The following is a 22926-nucleotide window of genomic DNA, read 5'->3' as shown; positions in this document are numbered from 1 at the left end:
CTGTAAGTTAACTGCAGCATATTCAGTTACAGGTTTAAGATACGTCATTGTTTTATTAAATTGCTTAGGTATAGGTATAAGTCTGAAGATGTCGTATTTATCTCTGTTTATAAGTGGTATCTTTATTTCAAATAGTACGAATTTCTTTGTTATTTTTGTTTTTATCTTCAGTAGTTTATACATTGTTGTTAGGTCAGCAGTATCAACAGGTAAGGATAAGTCACTTGGTAGTTTGCTTGAAATGATGTGAAGCTCATTGCTAAGTTGATCAGGTCTCAGTAGATGCAAATTGATTTTTCCATTGTAAATGTCGGTAAGAGTGTTCAAAATGGTGTCTTGCATTTGTTTGAGATTCACGAGCATGTTGTTAGTTATTATTGATAGTAAAGTAAAGTCGTTAATGTTAGATATATTTTGTAGCTTAGTTTTCAACGTGTTTATATTATTGTAAATTTCGAGAAATCTCTTGTTCTTTTGAGGAGATTAAACTCAGCTTCTACTATTGAAGTCTGGTCTTTCCACAAAGTAGCTAGATGTTTCTGATTTTTTCTTATTAGTCCAATGTCGTGCTCATATTTTTCTGCGAAACGGTCGTCTAGTACTCCGAACAAACTATTTGCTATATTGCCGATTGCATTTATAATGCCACGTCGGCGGCGTGAATGAACTCCGAAATGCTGATTAAGCAACATGTGGTTATAGTACGCTAGTTCCGAGTCGCCGTGACGTAGTTGTAACATGATAGCTTCACAATGGGATTCCGTTCTTATACACATACATATGTTTTTAAGGTACTTTAAATGTTTAGAAAATGCTAGGGTACCGTCCCAGTATGGGTCCATGTCAAAATATACAATTAATTTCCAATCATCTCTTATAAGTAATAATGTAATTAAATCAATTCGGCGTAGAAATTTGCTTCACAAAAAAATGAAACAGCACCCGGATGATGTGCAGGCTCGTTTGGACTATGTAGCATATAGAAACACCTGTAATTCAATAATTAAAAATCTTAAAGAAAGTTACTATCGGGAACAATTACTCAAACATAAAGACATCCTAAGCAGATTTAGAACATTGTGAAGGATGTGGGAAACTTTAGTAGTGTCAAAAGTCATTCCGAAGAATTGCTGACTATAGNAATGCCACGTCTGCGGCGTGAATGAACTCTGAAATGCTGATTTAGCAACATGTGGTTGTAGTACGCCAGTTCAAAGTCGCCGTGACGTAGTTGTAACATGATAGCTTCACAATGGGATTCCGTTCTTATACACATGCATATGTTTTCAAGGTACTTTAAATGTTTAGAAAATGCTAGGGTACCGTCCCAGTATGGGTCCATGTCAAAATATACAATTAATTTCCAATCATCTCTTATAAGATACATGCTGGTTATTTTGTCAAAATATAAACTTTTGTTGTTTGATAGTGATGTTATATTGTATTTGCCTTCTGCTGGCGTAAAGATTGTTACAAATAACAATAACATAGACATTATCATTGTTGCTAGGCACATTCCCTTTTTTGTTTGTTTGCATTTTGTTTCTTGTTTGTTGTCGGCGGCGGTCTCCTTGCTAATTAGTGTTTTGCTTACTTGCTCTGTATTAGATGTCTCTGGATTAGTTGGCAGTACTGATACTTTGACAATTGGTCTTTTTAGATAACCATTTTTTGTTTTTAGGGTCACAACTCGAACATAGCCGTCGGCACCAGGGTGAAGTTCAACAACCCGACCCAGGGCCCACTTTCCGGATGGAAGATTTGCGTCGTGGATTATAACTATGTCGTTTAAGTCGATATTTTTCTGCGGTCGTGTCCATTTACTGCGTAGTGTTAATTGGGTTAGATATTCAGTACGCCATCTTTTCCATATGTCTTCAAATGTTTTTTGTGCTAAATGCCACCGAGTGCGTAAATCAGTTTCTGTGTCTTAAAGTGACAATGTAGGGCCATTAGTCAAAAAATGCGATGGTGTCAAAAAGTTCAGATCATCAGGATCTTCTGATAGCGAACATAATGGCCTTGAATTCAGACAGGCCTCCAGTTGAGCCAATATTGTGCTGTATTCTTCGTAGGTTAGCCTTTGGTCACCAACCACGCGTTTCAGATGATACTTTAGGCTCTTAACCGCAGCCTCCCACAGGCCGCCGGCTGAGGGCCAAGATGGAGCATTAAAATGCCAATGTATACCCAATTCAGTAATCTCTGTCATAAAATCTTGATTTGACTGTAATTGTTCTATGTGCTCTTCTTGTAAAACTCGATTTGCTTTGATGAAACATGTCCCCTGATCACTGTATAAATGGCCTGGTGTTCCTTTTCTAGCCGCCATTCTTTTTAGCGCCGCGAGAAAAGCTGAAGACGTTAAATCGGAAACAAGTTCCAAATGAACGGCCTTCGTGGCCATACAAACGAAAACCGCTACGTAGCCCTTAGTGGTTTTCGTCCCTCGACCTTTGTTTGATTTGATGAAAACATGCCCTGTGTAATCGACTCCTGTATGATAGAAAGGTCTTGAGGGGTTGCTGCGAGCTGATGGTAAATCGCCCATAACTTGATTGTGTTTGCTTGGATCGTTTTTTCTGCAAGTTACACATAAGCGTATTTGTTTCTTTGTCAATCTGTTTCCGCCTACAATCCAATATTTTTGTCTGATGACGGCGTTTGTTAACTGTGCTCCTCCGTGGAACGTCAGTTTATGAGTGTGATCTATGATGAGTTCTGATAACCGCGTCCCTCCTGGTATTATAATTGGATGTTTCATTTCAGTGTTAATATTTGCATTAGCTAATCTTCCTCCGACTCGCAGGATGTTATTTTCATCCAGGTAAGGTTTTAGTTTTGATATTTTGCTTTTTTGTGAAACATTTTTATTTGCTTCTAAGTTGCTCATTTCTTCTTTAAATGCTTCGCTTTGTATGTGATTGATAATTAATAACTGTGCTTGTTTTAATTCATTTAGTGTTAAGTAGGTCTGCTTTTGTTTTTCTTTGCTAATAATTCTCATTATCCATGCTACAATTCGAATGATGCGTGGTAATGAGCTGTACTTTGCTAATAATTGCTTAATAATTGATTCATCTGTTTCAGGTTGTGTTACGACGTTGCTTTGCTGTGCTTTCTTCTCCTCTTCGTGTGTAATAAATATCTCTTGGTTGCTAACTTCCTCGCTTTGATACGTAGGTAGCCAATTCGGGCCATTAATCCATAAAGTGTTTTCTTTCAGTTGTGAAGGAAATTGACCTCTGCTTGCTAAGTCAGCGGGGTTCTCAGCTGACTTTACGTAACGCCAACAATTGGTAGGTATAACTTTGGTGACATTTTTCACTCTATTCATCACAAACTGTTTCCATTTGTTGCTTGGATTCTGTAGCCATGCTAATACGACTTTAGAGTCGCTCCAACCAAAAATTTCAATTTTATGTTGATCTAAACTCTCCAAAACTTTTGTCATTAATTTTGCTAGTAGGTCTGCTGCACAGAGCTCCAATTGTGGTATAGTCAGTTGTTTTGAGGTAGGTATAAGTTTCGATTTTGCTGCGATAATGATAGCCTTTTGTTGATTTTTTAGTTTGGCGTAAATTACGCAGGCGTAAGCTTGCGACGATGCGTCACAGAAGCCGTGTAATTGAATGACGTCATGCTCGTTGCACCCGATCCACCGTGGTATATCGTAATCGTTTATGATAATGATTTCTTTTTGCAGTTTATCCCACTCGCTTGCTATATCATTCGGAATCTCCTCATCCCATTCCAGTCCGAGGATATAAACTTTTTGAAACATTAATTTGAGTTTTGTTGTTACTGGTGCCAGCCAACCAAGAGGGTCAAAAATCTTTGATATTTCGGATAACAGCTGTCTTTTGGTTGGTTTGCATATTGATTGATTTATATTGATGTCAAACATGAATTTATCTGTTGTCGGGTCCCAAAATAGGCCTAATATTTTTGCTTTATTTTGAGACTTGAAGTTAAACATATTTTGTTTCTCACTATCGTTTTCAATGTTTTCTAAAATATCTCGATTATTAGATGACCATTTTCTCAAGTTAAAGCCACCTTTTTTAAGTAATGAGTGTACATCTTGTATCAATTGTTTACCGTCGTTCAATGTGTAAGCTCCATGGACCAAGTCGTCCATGTAAAATGACTCTTCCACAACCTGAGCTGCTTTTGGAAAAGAGTCACGTTCATCAGATGCTAGTTGTTTTAATGTCATCATAGCTAAGAAAGGGGCAGCTTTTGTCCCGTATGTTACTGTAGTTAATTTGTATATTTGAATAGGTTGATCTTCTTCTTCTCTCCAAACAACTTTTTGATATTTTTGATGTTCTTCTGCTATGTTAATCTGCCTGTACATCTTCTCGATGTCTGCTGTGAAACCGTAAGGATATTTTCTGAATTTAAGGATTAACATTTGCAAGTCTTGCTATAGGTTAGGTCCTGTAGACATTAAGTCGTTTAGACTGTAACCTGTTGAAGTTTTTGATGATGCGTTGAATACTGCTCTGTATTTTGTAGTAGTGCTGCTCTCTCGTTGTACACAGTGGTGTGGTAGATAGCACTCTATGATGTCAGTGCTTAATGCTCGTTCCATATGATGTAATTGCTCGTATTCTTTGAAGAATAATTTATACTCAGTAGCTAAAACTGACTCTCTACGAAATTTTCTTTCCAAATTTAGAAATTGAGCTGTTGCTATGTGCTTGGATGCTCCTAATTTTTCATTTATGTCGCTGCTAAGAGGTAACATGACCTCGTATCGGCCATCTGGCAATCTGTTTGTTGTTTCCTTATAATAAGAAATACAATTTTGATCTTCGTTTGATAAATTGGATGCTGTATTAATGTCTTCTACTTCCCAAAACTGCTTGATGTCTTCTAAATTGTTCAACACGACGTTACATTGATAAGTTTTGATGCTACCACACAGTAACCAACCTAAATGAGTCTGTTGTGCTATTGGCTGGTTTGCATTTGTTCCTTTTAGCATTCCGGCCATCATTATTTTCGAATAAACCTCTGCTCCCAATAATAAATCAACAGGACGACTGATGTTAAATTCAGGATCGGCCAAGTTGATGTTTGCTATGTGTGACCATGATGGATTGCTAAAAGATTTGCTTGGTAAATGCTTCACGAGATTGTTCATGATTAAAACCTCGACGTTAAATGAGTAATCACTGACAAGAGATGAACATGTAATTTCTAACATGCCCTTGCAGCTATTTTCTGTTTGTCCAACTCCAAAAATAACTCCACTACATTTCTGTCGTTTCAACCCCAGTTTTTGTGCTGCGTGTTCTGTAATCAATGATATTTGTGACCCTTGATCAATTAGAGCTCTCAAGGTTACATAAGTACCATCTGCTGATAAAACATTCATTTTTGCTGTTGCCAATAATATTTTGGAAGTATTTTCTTGTGAAACATGTGACGCGGCATCCATATTATGTTGAAATTGTCGCGTCGGTTTTGCATGAGTTGCATTCCCACAGGCCGTCGTCGGCTTCGGCTTTGTAAAGGCATCGTGTAACAAAGAATTGTGATTGCTTTCGCAAATGCGGCATCGCTTTAATGATTTGCATTTATTTCCATTGTGATCGAATAAACAGTTAACACACACTTGCAAATTGCGAATGGTTTTTAATTTCATGTCGTTGTTCATTTCCAAGAATCTGTTGCAATTATAAAGTCCATGATGATTTTTACAAAGTGGACACGTGTGAATTGTATTTTGCCAAGGTTTTGTTGCGTTGTTATACGAATGATTAAAGGAAAAATAGGGTTTTTTCATGATGTTTGATGCTGGCTGCTGTTTGTGGAAATACTGAGGAGATGTTTTTGGCTCTTGCTTACGTCTTGCTGTTTCTAAAGAAGTAAACTTGGTTTCGAGATAATCTAATAATTCTTGTAAGCTTGGAAGGTCACGTGGATTTTTTATGTATTCAACATAGTCGTTATAAGATTCAGAGTCTAACTTCTGAGTTAGTAGATGGACCAATATCGGATCCCAAGTGCTGATGTTTATGCCTAAATTTTTGATAGAATGAAGGCATTCTAATGTGACGTCATGCATCTTTTTGATAGAAATAAATGATTGTTGCTGAATATTTGGCATACCAAGAAGTATATTAATGTATGATGTGAACAAAAGTTTTTTGTTATTATATCGGTGATTTAATATATCCCAACATATATTGTAGTTTTCTGAACTAATTTGCAAATGCTGTATCAATCTCTCGGCTTCACCTTTCACTTTGCTTTTAAGAAACTGCATTTTCTGTGCATTGGATAGTGAAGGGTTGTTATGTATTGCTTCTTGAAATAAATCTTTGAATGATACCCACTGATTATAGTACCCGTTAAATATAGGAATGTCTAATAAGGGAGTTGATTTATCTCTGTGTGAGACAGACCATAATTTTGTGTTAATTGATTTCTTTAATTCGGTGTATTTTATCTCATACTTTGTGTAAAGTCTCTCGTATGAATCATCTTGTCCGTTTTGCTCGCTGTCGATCTCCCAATGTAAGCAATCGATAGTCACCCATCGTGATTGCAATGATTTTAGGGCGTCTTCAAGCTCCCATTTGTCCGACATGTTGTCTATGTCAATGCTAGCAACTGTTCTGATAAAAGCTCTGAAGTTTGCTGTTTGTTTTTTCAACATTTCATCTAGCTTGCTGGATGACCCCTGATGTTTGTACTGAACTTGCTTTTCCTCTGATTGCTGTTGTTGCTCTGCTGAATGATCTGAATGGNCTGATTGACTGCTTGGTAACTGCTGTCCTACTGACTGACCTGAATGATCTTCTTCTGTTGCTTTCCTATCCTGCTGTGCTCGTGCTTGAATACCTGAGGTACTTGCTGTTGAGATTTTTGTTCTCATTAGTTCTTGATACTGCTGATTAAACAAAGTTTTTATAGTATTATACTTTCCCAATGTTTGCTCGTATTCTTTATTGATAAAATAGGCATGACTCCTGCTTGCTTCTGTACATAACCTATCATGATTGTGCTCATAGTCTACCCAATATGCTTCCAATGTATCTAAACGCCGTTTGAAGTAGTCTGCTGTTTTACGGTCGGGGCCGTCTTTTTTGTAGTTGGTAAGTATTTTATTGATTGCTTCATTTATTTCAACTTGTGCTAGATATATTTCTTCAACCTCCATTGCTGCTGATAATGATAGACAGAAGTGTGAAAGTAAGCTATTGGAAAGATCTTACTTGATAATGTGCTTCTGATGCTGATGCTGGATGCTTGCTTGATGTTGATAGGTACTGGGCGCGACCTGACGATGATGACGCGCTGTCCAAGTGCCCTGCTTGTTGAACCTTTATGCTGCTGTTGTTGTAGTAGGCGAGCTGAACACTCGCTGCTGCTGATGCTAAGCGAGCTGATCACTCGCTGATGATATTGATCACTCACTGATCACTGCTAACTTGTCACTGATAAATCCACGGTTCCTCACTTGACGAAATAATTATCACGACACGAGAGGTCCCGCAGATACCGCTGCTCGAAGGACCATTTAGATGTACCGTGAGAGAAGTACATCTAAAGAATGCTAAATGAATTACTGGAGATTGAGATAGTTAAGAGTTTATTGCTATATGTCGTAAATTACAATGTTATGCTAATGCTAAGAATGACGTGTGATTGCTATGAATGCGATGAAAGCACTGATTTATTGAACGGAATTAGAACGTACAAACGGCGGAATTGCTGACGGAATGATTTGAGTGTAATACAATATGTACACCGTACAGCGCAATTTCATGATTCAAATTGTATAGAACGCAGGATTAGTCTCAGAGCGATTTTTATGTGACGCAGTCACAGGTATACGGCGGTACAGGTGTAAAAAATGCACTACGACTCTAAAGAATATGCTTTCGCATATTCAACCTAGGTATTATTAGTAGTGGGAAAAACATGAACATTCTACCATTCTGGATATTTACTCAGAAATGTACGGTATTTGTCACGATATTTGTCTAACTGACGATATTATGGTGGATAATTAATTATCTGAAGTTTCATTCAAGTTCTGAAGAAATAAATATCGATAACAATAAATCATTTTGATGGTCATAAATAAGATCTTAATGCAATTATTTTTTTTTTTAACAAAAACCCACAAAGATGGGTAAATGCTAACCTGTTTTTGTTGAGCTGTATGGCGAACCCGCTCATGGCCTGCATGGCTTTGTTGGTGAACGTCATCTCCATGCGCGGCTGGCCGTTCTGCCGGCCGAAGCTGCCCCAGATTTCCAGGCCTGAGAACAAAATTATCATTTATTTATTTATTTAAAACAAGTTATATAGTATTTCCAAACATCAATAATGACCATTGACGATGTCACAAAACCAGTTTTGGTTTTACCGTGCACCGCTGATTCGACATCAGACTCAATCATTCAGAGCATAAAGTTAAATATTTTACTGATCAAATTTAATAATATGACATACACATACAAATTATTTGCCCGAAAACAGTGATACCATTCTTCTAGAATTAGATGAATACCTAAATCACATGCTGGTACGACGAAGCAGTCATGCGAGCGATGTAATTTTTAGAAATACCAATATATCGTGCCTTTTTTTAACATTCTTATCAAGAATCTCATAAATCGTACACACCAACAATGTATTTGTGATAATGAAGCTAACTTCATAACTAGTCAAATCGAGTCAAATTGACGTATTTTATTCCAAATACCAAGTCTGCATTTTTTAATCTAAAGCCGTGATATCGATAGTTCCCTGAACAGATTGTCCTTACTACGGCCGACCTGCGTCCGAAGTTTATTCAAAGAATTCCAGGTAAGCCAGGGGAGCTCATGTCCAAGCGTAGGACTCTCAGACAAAAGGGCAGGGAGGATTAGTTCTCTCACGCCATAACCTGCATCTCTCTTTTGATCGTTTTTCTGATGGTGGGGANTATATCATTGCGTACATAGAATAATTAATAAAGTTTTATATAATGTAGATAATATAGAATATACAGTGTGTCCGGGCTTGTAGTGATCAAACCTTAAGGGCGCAATCCATGGACAATTTTATCGATGAAAAGACTTCAAATTAATCTGCAGAAACTAATGAATACCGCACTACCGCGTATGCCGAGCGTGTCATAACCTACAGAAACTAATGAAGGGGGAAGGGGGGTGGAGTGGTGGTGGTGTGTTACCTGCAGGTTGTTGAGCGGCTCCATCCGCTGCACCGGCCCGGTGGTGGCGAGCGGCAGCGCGGCCTCGGCGCTCGCGCCCGCCGCCAGCGCGCCCACTGCTAACCCGCCTACTGGGTACACGCCGAAGCTGCGCAAACGCATCAATAAATTATTACGTGATTATGTGCTCAGGTGAAGCGATATAGCATAAAGTCCGGTCGCCAATTTCGTCCAATGACCCCAGGGTACCCATCCTTATCGCTCGCGCGTAATGAGGGCTATCGTTTTAGCGCTCACCAGTTAGCGCCACTGTAGAGTAAGGTCCTGTCACTTGCTAGTAGCGAAGACAGTGGCACCAACTGGTGAGCGCTAAAGTGGTAGGACTATCGCATTTGCACTCATCGAGATGGCGCTACTGAGAGTAAGGTCCTGTCAATCGCCATGGGTGCCAACTGTTAAGTATAAAAACGATAGCCCTCTTTATATTGCTGTCGCAAATGTGCGACGGGCGGCCACAGTGAGTGTGCGAGCGCGACAGCAATATGATTACGCGCGGGCGATAGGATAGCTTGGGGAAATTCTACCTGCTCGGCGACTGGACTTTAGTTACACTATGCGCGAACTTGAGGAACACAAGTTTTAACTAAAAATCTGTCAAATTCCATATTTAAAGCGTCGGTTATTGAGATTGTTATGGTTAAAATAAGGTGGTGCAACTCTGCCTCAGATGAATGAATGCTAACCTGTTTTTGTTGAGCTGTATGGCGAACCCGCTCATGGCCTGCATGGCTTTGTTGGTGAACGTCATCTCCATGCGCGGCTGGCCGTTCTGCCGGCCGAAGCTGCCCCAGATTTCCAGTCCTGAGAACAAAATTACCAAATTTAATAATATGACATACACATACAAATTCTTTGCCCGAAAACAGTGATACCATTCTTCTAGAATTAGATGAATATCTAAATCAAATGCTGGTACGACGAAGTAGCCAAGCGAGCGATGTAATTTTTTGAAATAACAACTATATCGTGCCTTTTTAAAACATTCTTATCACGAATCTCATAAATCGTACACACCAACAATGTATTTGTGATAATGAAGCTAACTTTAGTAATAGAATAGACTTCGGACGCAGTTTGGCCGTAGTAAGGACAATCTGGCCAGGTGGGGATTCTTGGATGGCTTAAACATGGAGTGCAGGTGCGGTTTTGTTCCCCAGTCGATGAAGCACCTGATGTCATGCCCTGAGTGCCCAAGCAACTGCACTCAGGAGGATTTGATGAGTGCTACTGAGAACGCCACTCTTGTGGCGGAGTTTTGGGCTGACACTGTGTAGGTTTGTTGTCGACACGAAAAGAAAAAAAAAAAGAAGAAGAAGCTAACTTCATGACTAGTCAAAGGGAGGATTAGTTCTCTCACGCTTTATCAGGTTATGACCTGCATTTCTCTTTTGACCGATCGTCATGAAGGACGGGGGACACACACTTTTTACGATTTTTTTTCTGATGGTCCCCACCATGCACTCCAAGTTTGAGCCATCCAAGAATCCCCATTCTTGGATACCTCAAACTTGGAGTGCAAGTGTGGTTTTGTTCCCCAGTCGACGAAGCACATGATATCGTGCCCTGCGTACCCAAACAACTGCAGCAGGAAGATTTAATGAAGGCTACTGACAACGCCATTCTTGTGGCGGAGTTTTGGGCTGACGCTGTGTAGGTTTGTTGTCGACACGACAGTAAGAAGATCCATAGTTCCCTGTTTACGTACCTTTTCCCTTGTCGGCGGGCAGCCAGCACTGCTTGGGCGGCGTGTAGGAGGCGGGCGTCGCCGACACGCCGAATATGTCGCCTAGCAATCCCGTTGTATTGGCCGATGCGCTCGTGTCAGCCGCCGGACCGCCCAGCTAAGGTAATATCAATTAAGTACATTAAATACGAAAGTTTGAGATATCAAATTGATTAAACCCATTAATTATAAAAAGTCTGTTGTGAATGAACGAATACAAGCATTTGTTTTAAAATTTAAGAGTAGTACGAGCGATTTTGCTAATGATTGCCTGATAACAATCGCATAAATCTGCACAAACTGAAGTGAGCCTAGTATTTAAACTTCGGAATGATTCGAGCCCTTTGACTCAGGCGCAAAAACTTTCAGAAATCAGGTTTGCTACTCGAACTAAAGTGCGTTTTAAAGTCCGGTCGCCGAGCTGATAGAATTTCGTCCAAAGAACCCAAGCTACACATCCTTATCGCTCGCGCGTTATATTGCTGTTGCGACTGTGCGACGGGCGGCCGCAGAGTGTGCGAGCGCGACTGCAATACAATTACGCGCAATCGATAAGGATGGGTAGCTTGGGGTCATTGTACGAGATTCTATCTGCTCGGCAACCGGACTTTACACTTTTTCAATGAGGGCTATCGTTTTAGCGGTCACCAGTTGGCGCCTCTGTAGAGTAAGGTCCTGTCACTTGCTAGTAGCGAAGACAGTGGCGCCAACTGATGAGCGCGAAAGTGGTAGGAGGACTATCGCATTTGCACTCATCAAGATGGCGCCACTGTAGAGTAAGGTCCTGTCAATCGCCAGGGGTGCCAACTGTTGAGTATAAAAACGATAGCCCTCATTAGCTTCGTGAGTGGTGAATAACTTACAAGAACGTCGAGGCCTCCAGCTAACAGGTCAGCGCTTGCGGCGGGAGCGGGCGCGGGCGCGGGCGCGCCGATGTCCATCGACAGTAGGTCGCCGATCAGAGACTCCTGGGAATAACGTTAAACAAACATGGGATTATGTGTTAACAATGAAGATATATCAATAATTTAGTTTAACATTGTATAGTCTGGTCTGTGAGCACGTAGAATTTTGTCCAATGACCCCAAGCTACCCATCCTTATCGCTCGCGCGTAATTATGTTGCTGTCGCACTCGCACACTCACTGCGGACGCACGTCGCACAGTCGCGACAGCAATATAATTACGCGCGAGCGATAAGGATGGGTAGCTTGGGGTCATTGAACAAAATTCTACGTGCTCACAGACCGGGCCTTAAAATGAAACGAAACTGAACAGTTCCATTTACATATTAAACTATGGACCCGCCGGGTACATATAGAGTATTTTATTTTGCTTTTTCCTAATAATTAACTAACCTGGTTGGGTATGACAGTAGGCAACGCGGCCGCCGCTTCGCCGGATGAGGCACCGCGCGCCGGCAGCGACTTGCGAACGCCCGCGCCTCGTCCTGGCGACAAGACAAAATTAGGACAAACATTTCAATGTACAGGGTTGGACAACCCGTCGAATGACTGGGGAATGTTAAAGAGTTCTGAGACCGCTAAGAAAACGGTTTTATAACAAGGACGTACTGTAGGTTTTGGGTACACAGGAGCTGCAAATTGTCTATCAGTGGAATTGAGTGGTGGTCATAGTCTCGTCTAATCCCGCTATGACATTTTTAACATGACTATATTAAGAACTGTGTAATAAGTACGCTCATTGATTCAATTTTTATAAATAAAAATATATCTACGTTTGCCGACTACAGCCTTCATGAGCCTCGGGCACATCTCGTTACACATAACAGGTTTAAAGAACTTTCTTCTCATAAGAAATATATAAGTTTGATTAGACAGACAATAACTATGGTAACACCTGACCTCTTCCAACGTACCTTCAACAAACGCTGTAGGCGGCTTATGGTACACAGACGCCAGGGAGCTGATGTGGCAGATCAGCTCATCCAACAGCGTGGGCTCCAGCAAGTCGGTCTCTTCGGAGATGAGCGGCTTGTCGGCCAGAACCACTTCTTTAGCTGCCGCCGGGTCCGTGGATAACAGACGCCAGTAGATGAAACCGCGATCCCTGGGGAAAAAACAAAGTATGTAAGAAGAAGAAACTAACTATACAGGATTTCCCAAAAAGTAGTGTCAAGCCGAAACCCAGAGGTAGAGCATCACTAGAGCTACCCAAATCACCCCCTATGTATGTATGTATTTGGGACACCCTGTATAAGAAAACTTCATAATGGGCCTATTTTTTGTTTTGGATTTAAATATATTATAGGATTAGCTAGTAAGCAAACTTTAATTGCATGGATGGAAATGGATGGAGCTTAGTAAAGATTGTACAAGAATATCACTACGTTGTAGCCAGCAATCTTATATCATGGCTTTTTCGCTTTTTTTAATTACGTGTTAGTCCTAAGAACTTAGGTTTCAGATTTGGATGCATTGATTTAAGCGTCAGCTTAGCCTAGGCGCAGACCGCCGATTTCTAGTTGGCCGATAGTTGGGCCCGATTCTAATTTGTATGAAGAATCGGCCGATACCAAATCGGTGTAATGTGTGCACTTTCATACATCTCCGTACTGATTAACAGCCTGATCCAACTATCGGTCAACTAAAAATGATGGTCTGCGCCTAGGCTAAGAGCTAGAAAGTTCTAGCTGCATAGAACTGGATGGCATTGAATAAAAAATCCAAGGATATCGCCGCCGTAGCCAGCGATTTCATAAACAGTTTGAGGAAGTCGCAATGAACTTATGTACCTGAAATTGGATCTTGACTTACTTGATTTAAGAGCGTTTACGCCGTTTGACGCNTCGCTCGCACGTAATTATGTTGCTGTCGCACTCGCACACTCACTGCGGGCGCACGTCGCACAGTCGCGACAGCAATATAATTACGCGCGAGCGATAAGGATTGGTAGTTTGGGGTCATTGAACAAAATTCTACGTGCTCACAGACCGGGCCTTAAAATGAAACGAAACTGAACAGTTCCATTTACATATTAAACTATGGACCCGCCGGGTACATCATAGAGTATTTTATTTTTCTTTTTCCTAATAATTAACTTACCTGGTTGGGTATGACAGTAGGCAACGCGGCCGCCGCTTCGCCGGATGACGCACCGCGCGCCGGCAGCGACTTGCGAACGCCCGCGCCGCGTCCTGGCGACAACAGATTTAAACTTAGTAGGATAAATAATAAAATTCTAAGTATGTCATTATCTTACTATACCATTGGACACAATCTTCAATTATTGAGAAATATATCAATCAAATGTATCTAGATATACCACTAGAACCAGACAAGCAGTGTCACACACATGGCATTAAGCTCGCCTGTTGTACCGATATTTATTATGCGTGTGCAATAAAGATTTTAAGTAATGATTTACTTAAAAATAAATAAATACACGCTTCAAGTTGTTCAATGACAAAGGAACGTCAAACAAAACATACAAACGATACAACGACTGAGTGTCCTGTGATGGTAACGGCAACAAAAAGTGTACGTTTGTGCAACCTCTAATAGAAAAAAAAGTTATGGTTATGATCACACCTGACCTCTTCCAACGTACCTTCAACAAACGCTGTAGGCGGCTTATGGTACACAGACGCCAGGGAGCTGATGTGACAGATCAGCTCATCCAACAGCGTGGGCTCCAGCAAGTCAGTCTCTTCGGAGATGAGCGGCTTGTCGGCCAGAACCACCTCCTTGGCCGCCGCCGGGTCCGTGGATAGCAGACGCCAGTAGATGAAGCCGCGGTCCCTAGAAAAAACAACAAGGTAAAAACACTGTTCTTATGTCATGAGTACTCAATACTACCCAATATGGACCTATTCGGTTAAAATAAATCTACGTAACTTAAAGATTTTATAAGGTTAAATTAAGACTAGGCGCAGACCACCGATTTTTAGCTGGCCGATAGTTGGGCCCGATTCTAATTTGTATGAAGAATCGGCCGATACCAAATCGGTGTAATGTGCGCACTTTCATACAGATCGATGGTCTGCGCCTAGGCTAAGAGCTAGAAAGTTTCAGCTGCATAGAACTGGATGGCATTGAATAAAAAATCCAAGGATATCCCAGCCGTAGCCAGCGATTTTATAAACCGTTTGAGGAAGTCACAATGAACTTATGTGCCTGAAATTGGATCTTGACTTACTTGATTTAAGGTTTTATGTCCCCTAGATGGGGCAGAGTGTCCACAACAGTCCTCCATCGCGTTCGGTCTTGAACATGAAATTGGATCTGAGAGCTTGTAAAGAAGGCCTTACCTGAGGTCTGGGTTGTCGGCATCTTGCGTTGCGAGGCTGAGGACGTGCTGTACCAACTCTTGCGTATCTGCAGGCCGCTTCAAGAACAGCTTCACCACTGCCGTCAGCAATTGCAGCTGGACCTGCGACACGCACCAATAATATCATCATTATCATCATCAACCTTTTTTTTCGTCAGGGAATACTTCGCCAGAAAGCACTAAGGCTGAGTTGCACCATCTTATTTAAACCGCGACTTTTGACGTAATTGTTAAATTTAATGTAAGATGGTGCACGTTGGAGCACGAGCCGGAAACGTAGTGTGGGCAGGCTTCCCACTAGGTGGACCGACGATCTGATCTTGTGAAGGTCGCGGGAGGTGCCTGGATGTGGGCGGCGCATGTCCGGTTTTTGTGGAAAACCTTGGAGAAGGCCTTTATCCAGCAGTGGACATCTTTCGGCTGAAACTAACGAAGATGGTGTAATCCAGCCGAAAACCTGATGGGTGTCCTCTGGAGTCCAATGAGAAGGAGCCGCAAGTTATTCACCTTATTTACCACTAGCTAGAAATTGTGGAAAAAAACCTATTGTATATTGTAGGTTTGTTTGTTGTTCACATCCTGTCAAATATTACTGTTAATAAACGAAATGTAATCGTCAATTTACCTGAGCGTTTTCATCGTGGAAGCCCTCTAGGAAGGAGTCGAGCAATTCGTCTGCGTTGTCAATACGCTCGGCGTACTCGCCCACGATCCACACCTGTTGAGGAGACAGAAAACACTAGTAGTATTTCATAGCAGATAGTCACGAAATGACTGGCTAGAAAAAGGGTATTTAAAATGGCGCTATTTTATCTAATCAAAAATGTTCTAGATTCAGAATCCTCACAATTATAGTAGTGATTATTTACATACAAATTGGAACAAAGGATCAGTCATTAAGTATGAACGCGATTAATTTTTAACGTTCGTCCCATATAAAAGCTGCTGCTTTGGAACACTAAAATCACTCTTTCTTTCGACATAGACAAGGTTTATTTACATGCTGTATATTTCTTAGGGTGGATTAGACCAACAAAAGTAAATATTAATCTCAGAATAAATCGTCAGCTATGACATATTTCCCATACTGAAACTGTCAATGTGCCAGTTATACCAGGAGTTATTCTCGGATAAAGTTTGGTCGAAAAGTAGCAATTTAAACTTACCATCGACGCCCTAGCCTCGGGTTCGTCCAACGTATCCAAGTTCTCGCAAAGCGTACTGATGATACTCTCATACTTGTTGGGGTACTTGCGGAAGATGTCCTTGATCACCACTATGGCCTCTTGCACTACATAGTTCACTTTGGTCTGGATCAGTTCTAGGAGGGTAGATACGCACCGTTCCGCTGAGGGCTCCACCTGGGAAAATAAGTAATCGGTTTTTACTGTTATTTTTAACTATTACGTTATGGATAACTATCTGAAGCTTTGTCAGGAACCAGTGAAACTGGCCCTTATGTTTGTTTGATTCAACCATTCGGGCCGATTTGCAATCATCGGATAACTTTTAACTGAATAATTAAATTGTCATTTAGAACAATTTCCTATATAGAAACTATCAACATTTCGAACTTATTTTGCAGGTACTACGTTACTATGTGATACTACTATTATATGACTAATGCCCCTTTTCACCATCAATTCCTAATTTTTAAGTGACCCCTATGGTAACACTTAACTGGAATTTTGTTTTCAAAGGGGTCACTTAAAAATTAGGGATTAATGGTGAAAACGGGCATAAGTCAACCTGATAGGATTTTCCAAAATTCACCCTCTACGAGAATGAAACGGGATCCAAAGAAGAAACAAGATAAGATACCTTTTTAACGAGACTGTTTCTACCTTAATAATAATACCGTATACTTTCTCACCTTGATAGCGCATCTGCCGATGGCTCTCACAGCCTTCCTCACGAAATCCACATCCACCTCAGTAGCATACTCCTTGAGCTCTCCCAGCACTTGCGCGATATTCGCCTGCGAGGCCAGGCGGATCATGATGTCCAGCTTCTCCAGCTTCACGTAGATAGGGTCGTTGTACTTCACGAAGAACACCTGCGGATATACTGGTGGGTTAGTTCTGGATTTGACCGAGAGATGGCGCTGACGCTTATGCGTTTTATTAGGCGGTATCATTGGATATTTTCTGGCTTTAATGAGAACTTAATAAAGAAGACCTGTTGAAATGATTCATAATGGTAATTGGGTATTTCCTACTGTTAAAAGTAGTTCTGGATTTGGTCAAGAGATGGCGCTGTTTCGTTTTACTTCGCGGTATCGTTATTATTTCTGGCTAATTCCCAATGCTGCGCGTACGAAGATGCTCTGGCCAGCTAAACTCCGCACCCCCGTTTTAATTTAATTTTTCTCGCTAATAGTTTCCACTGAAGTAGAAGGGAAATGAGGTGTGTATTTTGAGCTTGGTATCGTTGGACGAAATTCTGCGTGCTCGGCGACCGGACTTTACCATCTCCAAGGTCACTTACCTTCATCTCGTGCTTGAGGATGTCGGGGCGCTTCTGGACCACGAGGTTGATGTTCCGCAGCGCCACGTACTGCACCTCGGGCTCCGCGCTCAGCAGCGTCACCAGCGGCGGCGCCAGCTTGCGGGACAGCGTGCTGACCAGCTCCGTGTCTTCCGCTACCATCTCCATTAGCTTCATGAGCACCTGGGCAGAAGAAAAAGATAACTAACTTCATATCTAGCTGAGCTCATAGCTATAACGGATTAGCGAGCTGAAATGGCAATGGGCAGGGCACATCGTACGCAAAACTGACGGCCGATGGGACAGCAAAGTTCTGGAGTGGAGGCAACGTGCGGAGGTGGTCCGACGACCTCACAACCAACCGGGCAATGTGGAAAGAATTGGGGGAGGCCTATATTCAACAGTGGATGTCCTGTGGCTGAAATAATATAATAATATAATAGAGAACAATAGTGTCTAGACAAACTTAAAGAGGATTTAGGACGCTATTTGGATCAAATATGTAATTGCTCAATAATGAATAATAAATAAATAAAATAAATAATCTAGCTGAATAGATAGACAGTTCTGAGCATCTGGATACCTGGCTGTGATAGATGGACAGCTAGCTGTGTAACAAGTAGGTAGGATATATGGATAGTCAGCTGGATAGCTAGGATACCTTGACGGCTGAGAGCACGACGGCTGCGTTAGTGTGGGCCAGGCGCGGCGTGATACGCTCGCAGATGGAATGCGCGGAGAGTAGTTGGATAGCGCGTCCAGGATGAACACCTGGCCACTCTGTGCACTCGTTTAAGGGCAGTTAGGAGCTTTAAACTGAGTGGGTGCTGGAGCTGGTCAGGTGGATAGCTCTGCAGATGGATAGTCAGGATACCTTGACGGCGGAGAGCACGAGGGCAGCGTTAGCGTGGGCCAGGCGCGGTGTAATACGCTCGCAGATAGAATGCGTCTCGCGAGCGTCGCGCGGAGAGTAGTTGGATAGTGCGTCCAGGATGAACACCTGGCCCCACTCCGTACACTTGTTTATGGCAGGAGCTTTAAGTTGAGTGGATGGATAGCTTTGCATCTGCAATCTATCCATCTGGATAGCTAGGATACCTTGACGGCGGAGAGCACGACGGCAGCGTTAGCGTGGGCCAGGCGAGGCGTGATTCGCTCGCAAATAGAATGCGCCTCGCGAGCATCACGCGGAGAGTAGTTGGATAGCGCGTCCAGGATGAACACTTGACCCCACTCCGTGCACTCGTTCAAGGCAGTTAGGAGCTTGTTGATCGTTGGCGCGTTCATTTCTGGGAAAAACGTGAAGAGAATGAAATAGCCATCTATAAAAAAGAAGTTAAAAAAGAACTGTACAAAAAAAAGTTCGACTCTTCGGCTCGGATAAGTGCGTTCATCTTTAAATGTAGTCTATGTTACCCGGGCCATGGTAACAAATTGATTAACACCTTGTTATTCAAATTCGGATTAATAGTTCAGGAGCTATGCAGATTCATGCTATGCTATGTAAAAAGATAACTTGATGGCGGAGAACACAAAACATTCAATACAATCTCATTGCTAAAAAAAATGGCTGCATTGGCCGAGGTAAAATCGACCGAGATCCTATTCGATTATTTGGTTCAAATACTATTTTATTGTGAACCAAAAAATTTTCAAAGCTATCTAAAGCCCCGTCCGTGAGCACGTAGAATTTTGTCCAATAATCCCTAGCTACCCATCCTTATCGCGATAGCAACATAATTACGCGCGAGCGATAAGGATGGGTAGCTTGGGGTCATTGGACAAAATTCTACGTGCTCACGGACCAGACTATAATTCTAATCACTCTGATAATATTAGCATTAACTTACCAACAAGGGGTTGTCCCGACACGCTGGCTTCGTTAATCTCCGACAGCGCGGCGACGGCGTTCGCCACAACCATGGGATTGGAGTCGCTCAATAGATCCTTCAGCTGGTCTAGGAAACCCTAAGAAAATAACTTTGCATAAATATCTTTTACACTTTTACGACAAAACCTATACATGTATATGGGAAATTGAAAATTAAAGCCCGCATTACTATTGGTTTCTGAGAGTTAATATTAAACTCTAGATAAGAAACTACATAGTTTGCCAAAATAACTATACAGAACTTTACTGCTCTCTCAACGTATTAAAACGTTCACTCATTGATTAGTGAAATCATCATAATGGTCTCGGCTTGGCGCGACGCAGCTAGACAACTGTAGGCGTACGAGGGAGACAAGAAAGCTGATAATATTCGATTTTCGGTCTTGCTTTACACAAGTCTGCTTTAAATTAATTTCCCTTACCAATTTCTCCTGGAAGCATCCACTTTAAAACATGCAAATTATTTTATTTTTCTAATTAAAATCCAACTAACCTGATCTTCTACCATACTGGACGATATGTCGTATAACTTCGCCACACACACCGCCGCCGTCTTCCTGACATACGGGTCTTCATCCTTAAGGCACTTGCGGAGAGGCTCACACAGGTACTCCGTGATCTTGTCCACTCGAATGCAACCCATCGTCCGGACTGCCAGCGCCCGTATCAACGGGTTCGAATCCTCGCAGTCCTGGAGCGTTCAACGTGGTTTGCATTCGGTACGAGTATAAAAAGAAAGAGAAGCAATACATCAATAATACTGAAGCAGTTTGCACTAGAAGCAGGCATAGCCCAGGAAGTTAGGAAACAGGCACTACGCATTTACACTCACTCAACGAATGGGGTTTCTTAACTTTCTGGTCACAGTTAAACGTAGAAACCCGCTATTCTGGGATGTATTGCAATATACTGCTCAAAATTAAGCTTTATCTCAAATAGCACAGTATTTAGTAACAGTTTAAATTTAACTGATCGCTTTTATGATTAGAGAGTTTCTACAGCATGAGATAGTATGAATATAGTTAGCCTTTGTGCTTCTATTTTGGATAAATGAGGCATGGATGTTTTGTTATATTTTATTTATATTGATTTATTTAAATACATTTTTAATAATAGTAATTTAGTGTAGATTTACACATCTTTACTGTGCTAGTGATGAATTCAATTATTTCAATAGAATTTGTGTTTCAGTCATGCATACCTAAATACATGCAGGAAAACGTCATAATTATTTCAAATTTGTTCCTAGTGCTTTAATTGGAGTCCTAGCAGGTGTCTTTTAGGTTTTGTTTAGACAATAAATGTGTAAATCTACAGATGAATGAGCTGATTGGTTCTTTGGATCATTAATTTACCTTAACAAGCTGGTATGTTGGTAGATCCTTCCAGCCATCATTATATAGTGGACATTAAAACGATAAAAAAGACAAGTCACACACAAATGACTACACTACTACTTCATAGTAATGTTATCGACTTTAGTATGTTAATTAGAATTATCACTAAGCTCATATTTATACGGCAAAGAATTACTACTCATGTATGAGCCCATTTTCACCAGCCTACATTCAGTTCAACTCGTAAATTTTTTCGTTCATGCAAAAACATTTAACAATATCAATAAAAATATTTTAAAACAAATATTTTTCTGTTAAAAATGTGTAAGCATTTGTAGGGCTATTTCACTGCATGTATACTAAAATTACTGTTTTAGTGTTGATGTCTTTAAATTGAAATAAAATATTTCTTTTAAAAACTATTATCTCTAAAATATAAATGCACTGAATAACCCAACAAATAAGAAATAATCAATATTATAATAATATAGAAGCAAATACGTACCTTGACAAAAGTGTTAACGGCCATTATAGCCATGTCGGGCTGAGACTTGGCGTAGTTCATCAAATACAAATAGACAAGCTTCTTCAACTCCAAGTTGTCTGTTTGCATGCAGTTGACAACATCGGGGAATAGAGCAGAGACATCTTTACCAACTGTCATGGATGCTATGACCTAAAATGAGTTTTGTTTAGTAGTTAGTTTTAGCTAATGAGGGCTATCGTTTTAGCGCTCACCAGTTAGCGACAGAGTAAGGTCCTGTCACTTGCTAGTAGCGAAGACAGTGGCACCAACTGGTGAGTGCTTAAGTGATAGGAGGACTATCGCATTTGCACTCATCAAGATGGCTCCACTGTAGAGTAAGGTCCTGTCAATCGCCAGGGGTGCCAACTGTTAAGTATAAAAACGATAGCCCTCATTGCAAAGCAAAAAGATGGGACGATGAATTGAGGTTGACCACAGGACCTAATGAATAAATGTTAAATCTCTAATAAAAGTTTATTGGTTTAGGTTTAGACCCTGGTTAATGTATTTATGAATAGAATGGTAGTACCAATTACATTATTCGTATAAACAATTTAACATAAGAATTTAATGTATTTTGCACAATTCTCAACAATGATTGTTTCACTTTGTAAAGTTTTGAGTCAGTATTGTAGATTGCATAATACAACTTCTTAGTAAGGTACTACAACTAAGTATATTCTGGAACAGGGGTTGTGTAAAAATAAATAGGTTGTTTAAAGTAATCAGAACATGTTGCAGGATGGAAAATAAATCCACCTACAACAACCTAAAGTCTTAGATTAATAAAATATATCTCAATGCTGATGAGGTGGGCAGCATTATGGACAGACATATTACAAACCTTATGAACAGACTTTACAATAGAAACACAAACTGTAATACCTACTACTTTCAACATTATTGTAGAGTTACCTTTTTCACTGCTTCTTTCTTTTTTTCCTTCTTGTCACTATTTAGTTCCGACTTCAACTCAAAGATCTCCCCTTTCTTGGTGGTAGTGAAATACTTTGAGTCAGTCATTTTGATGGTATTTAAGCTTTCTTATAGGCTCAATAACAAATAATACTGTTCATTTACTACCGCACCGTTTCTGAAAATCGATAGACCGAAAGTAGTTTTTACTTGACTGCACCGAGAGTTATCCTTTGAAAAATCTTGAATTTATATCACAATTAAATTCCACAAAATTGAACCGATTATAAACGTTCATTTAACCGTTTTAATCACAGTTTTAATCCAAAAAATTAGAACTACTGGAAATAAGCAAAATGTATTTCACTCACTCATTTGACACGACATTGGGGGCGTAGCAGATTTGGCACAGATTATAGATGACCCACACTGAACTGTCCCACCCACAGATATCTGTGGTCCCACCAAACTCAATGACAGGGGGGCGCTACCATCGTTCAACTAAATGGTTTCCAAC

General features: G+C 40.8%; 1 protein-coding gene across 1 annotated transcript; it reads right to left on the bottom strand.

Annotated features, from left to right (window-relative positions):
- Positions 1 to 6792: 6792 nt before the first annotated feature.
- Positions 6793 to 22789, bottom strand: LOC114350488 (AP-1 complex subunit beta-1-like). The gene is made up of 19 exons (XM_028301315.1): positions 22410 to 22789; positions 21474 to 21644; positions 20125 to 20322; positions 19591 to 19708; positions 18839 to 19029; positions 17741 to 17923; positions 17127 to 17309; positions 16420 to 16614; positions 15879 to 15971; positions 15234 to 15355; positions 14534 to 14724; positions 14029 to 14120; positions 11828 to 11932; positions 10947 to 11082; positions 9925 to 10042; positions 9127 to 9329; positions 8168 to 8285; positions 7034 to 7214; positions 6793 to 6870 (listed from the first exon to the last, which is right to left on the bottom strand). Exons 1-19 carry the CDS (start codon positions 22515 to 22517, stop codon positions 6793 to 6795), a joined length of 2784 nt encoding a protein of 927 aa, XP_028157116.1. The 5' UTR covers positions 22518 to 22789.
- Positions 22790 to 22926: the final 137 nt, after the last annotated feature.

The sequence above is a fragment of the Ostrinia furnacalis genome, unplaced genomic scaffold (assembly GCF_004193835.3).
Source record: "Ostrinia furnacalis isolate ACB-3 unplaced genomic scaffold, ASM419383v2 OfSCF0912, whole genome shotgun sequence".
In the NCBI taxonomy this organism is placed as follows: domain Eukaryota; kingdom Metazoa; phylum Arthropoda; class Insecta; order Lepidoptera; family Crambidae; genus Ostrinia; species Ostrinia furnacalis.
Note: the sequence above shows the minus strand (reverse complement) of the source record. Positions and strands in the feature narration are given on the sequence as shown.

Excerpts from the sequence above, each read along its gene's own strand:
- LOC114350488 (XM_028301315.1), bottom strand. The coding sequence starts at position 22,517 with ATGACTGACTCAAAGTATTTCACTACCACCAAGAAAGGGGAGATCTTT. Across the intron at positions 20,323-21,473 it reads CCGTTAACACTTTTGTCAAG|GACTGCGAGGATTCGAACCC; the intron begins GTACGTATTTGC and ends TGAACGCTCCAG. Across the intron at positions 11,083-11,827 it reads CTGGAGGCCTCGACGTTCTT|CTGGGCGGTCCGGCGGCTGA; the intron begins GTAAGTTATTCA and ends ATATTACCTTAG.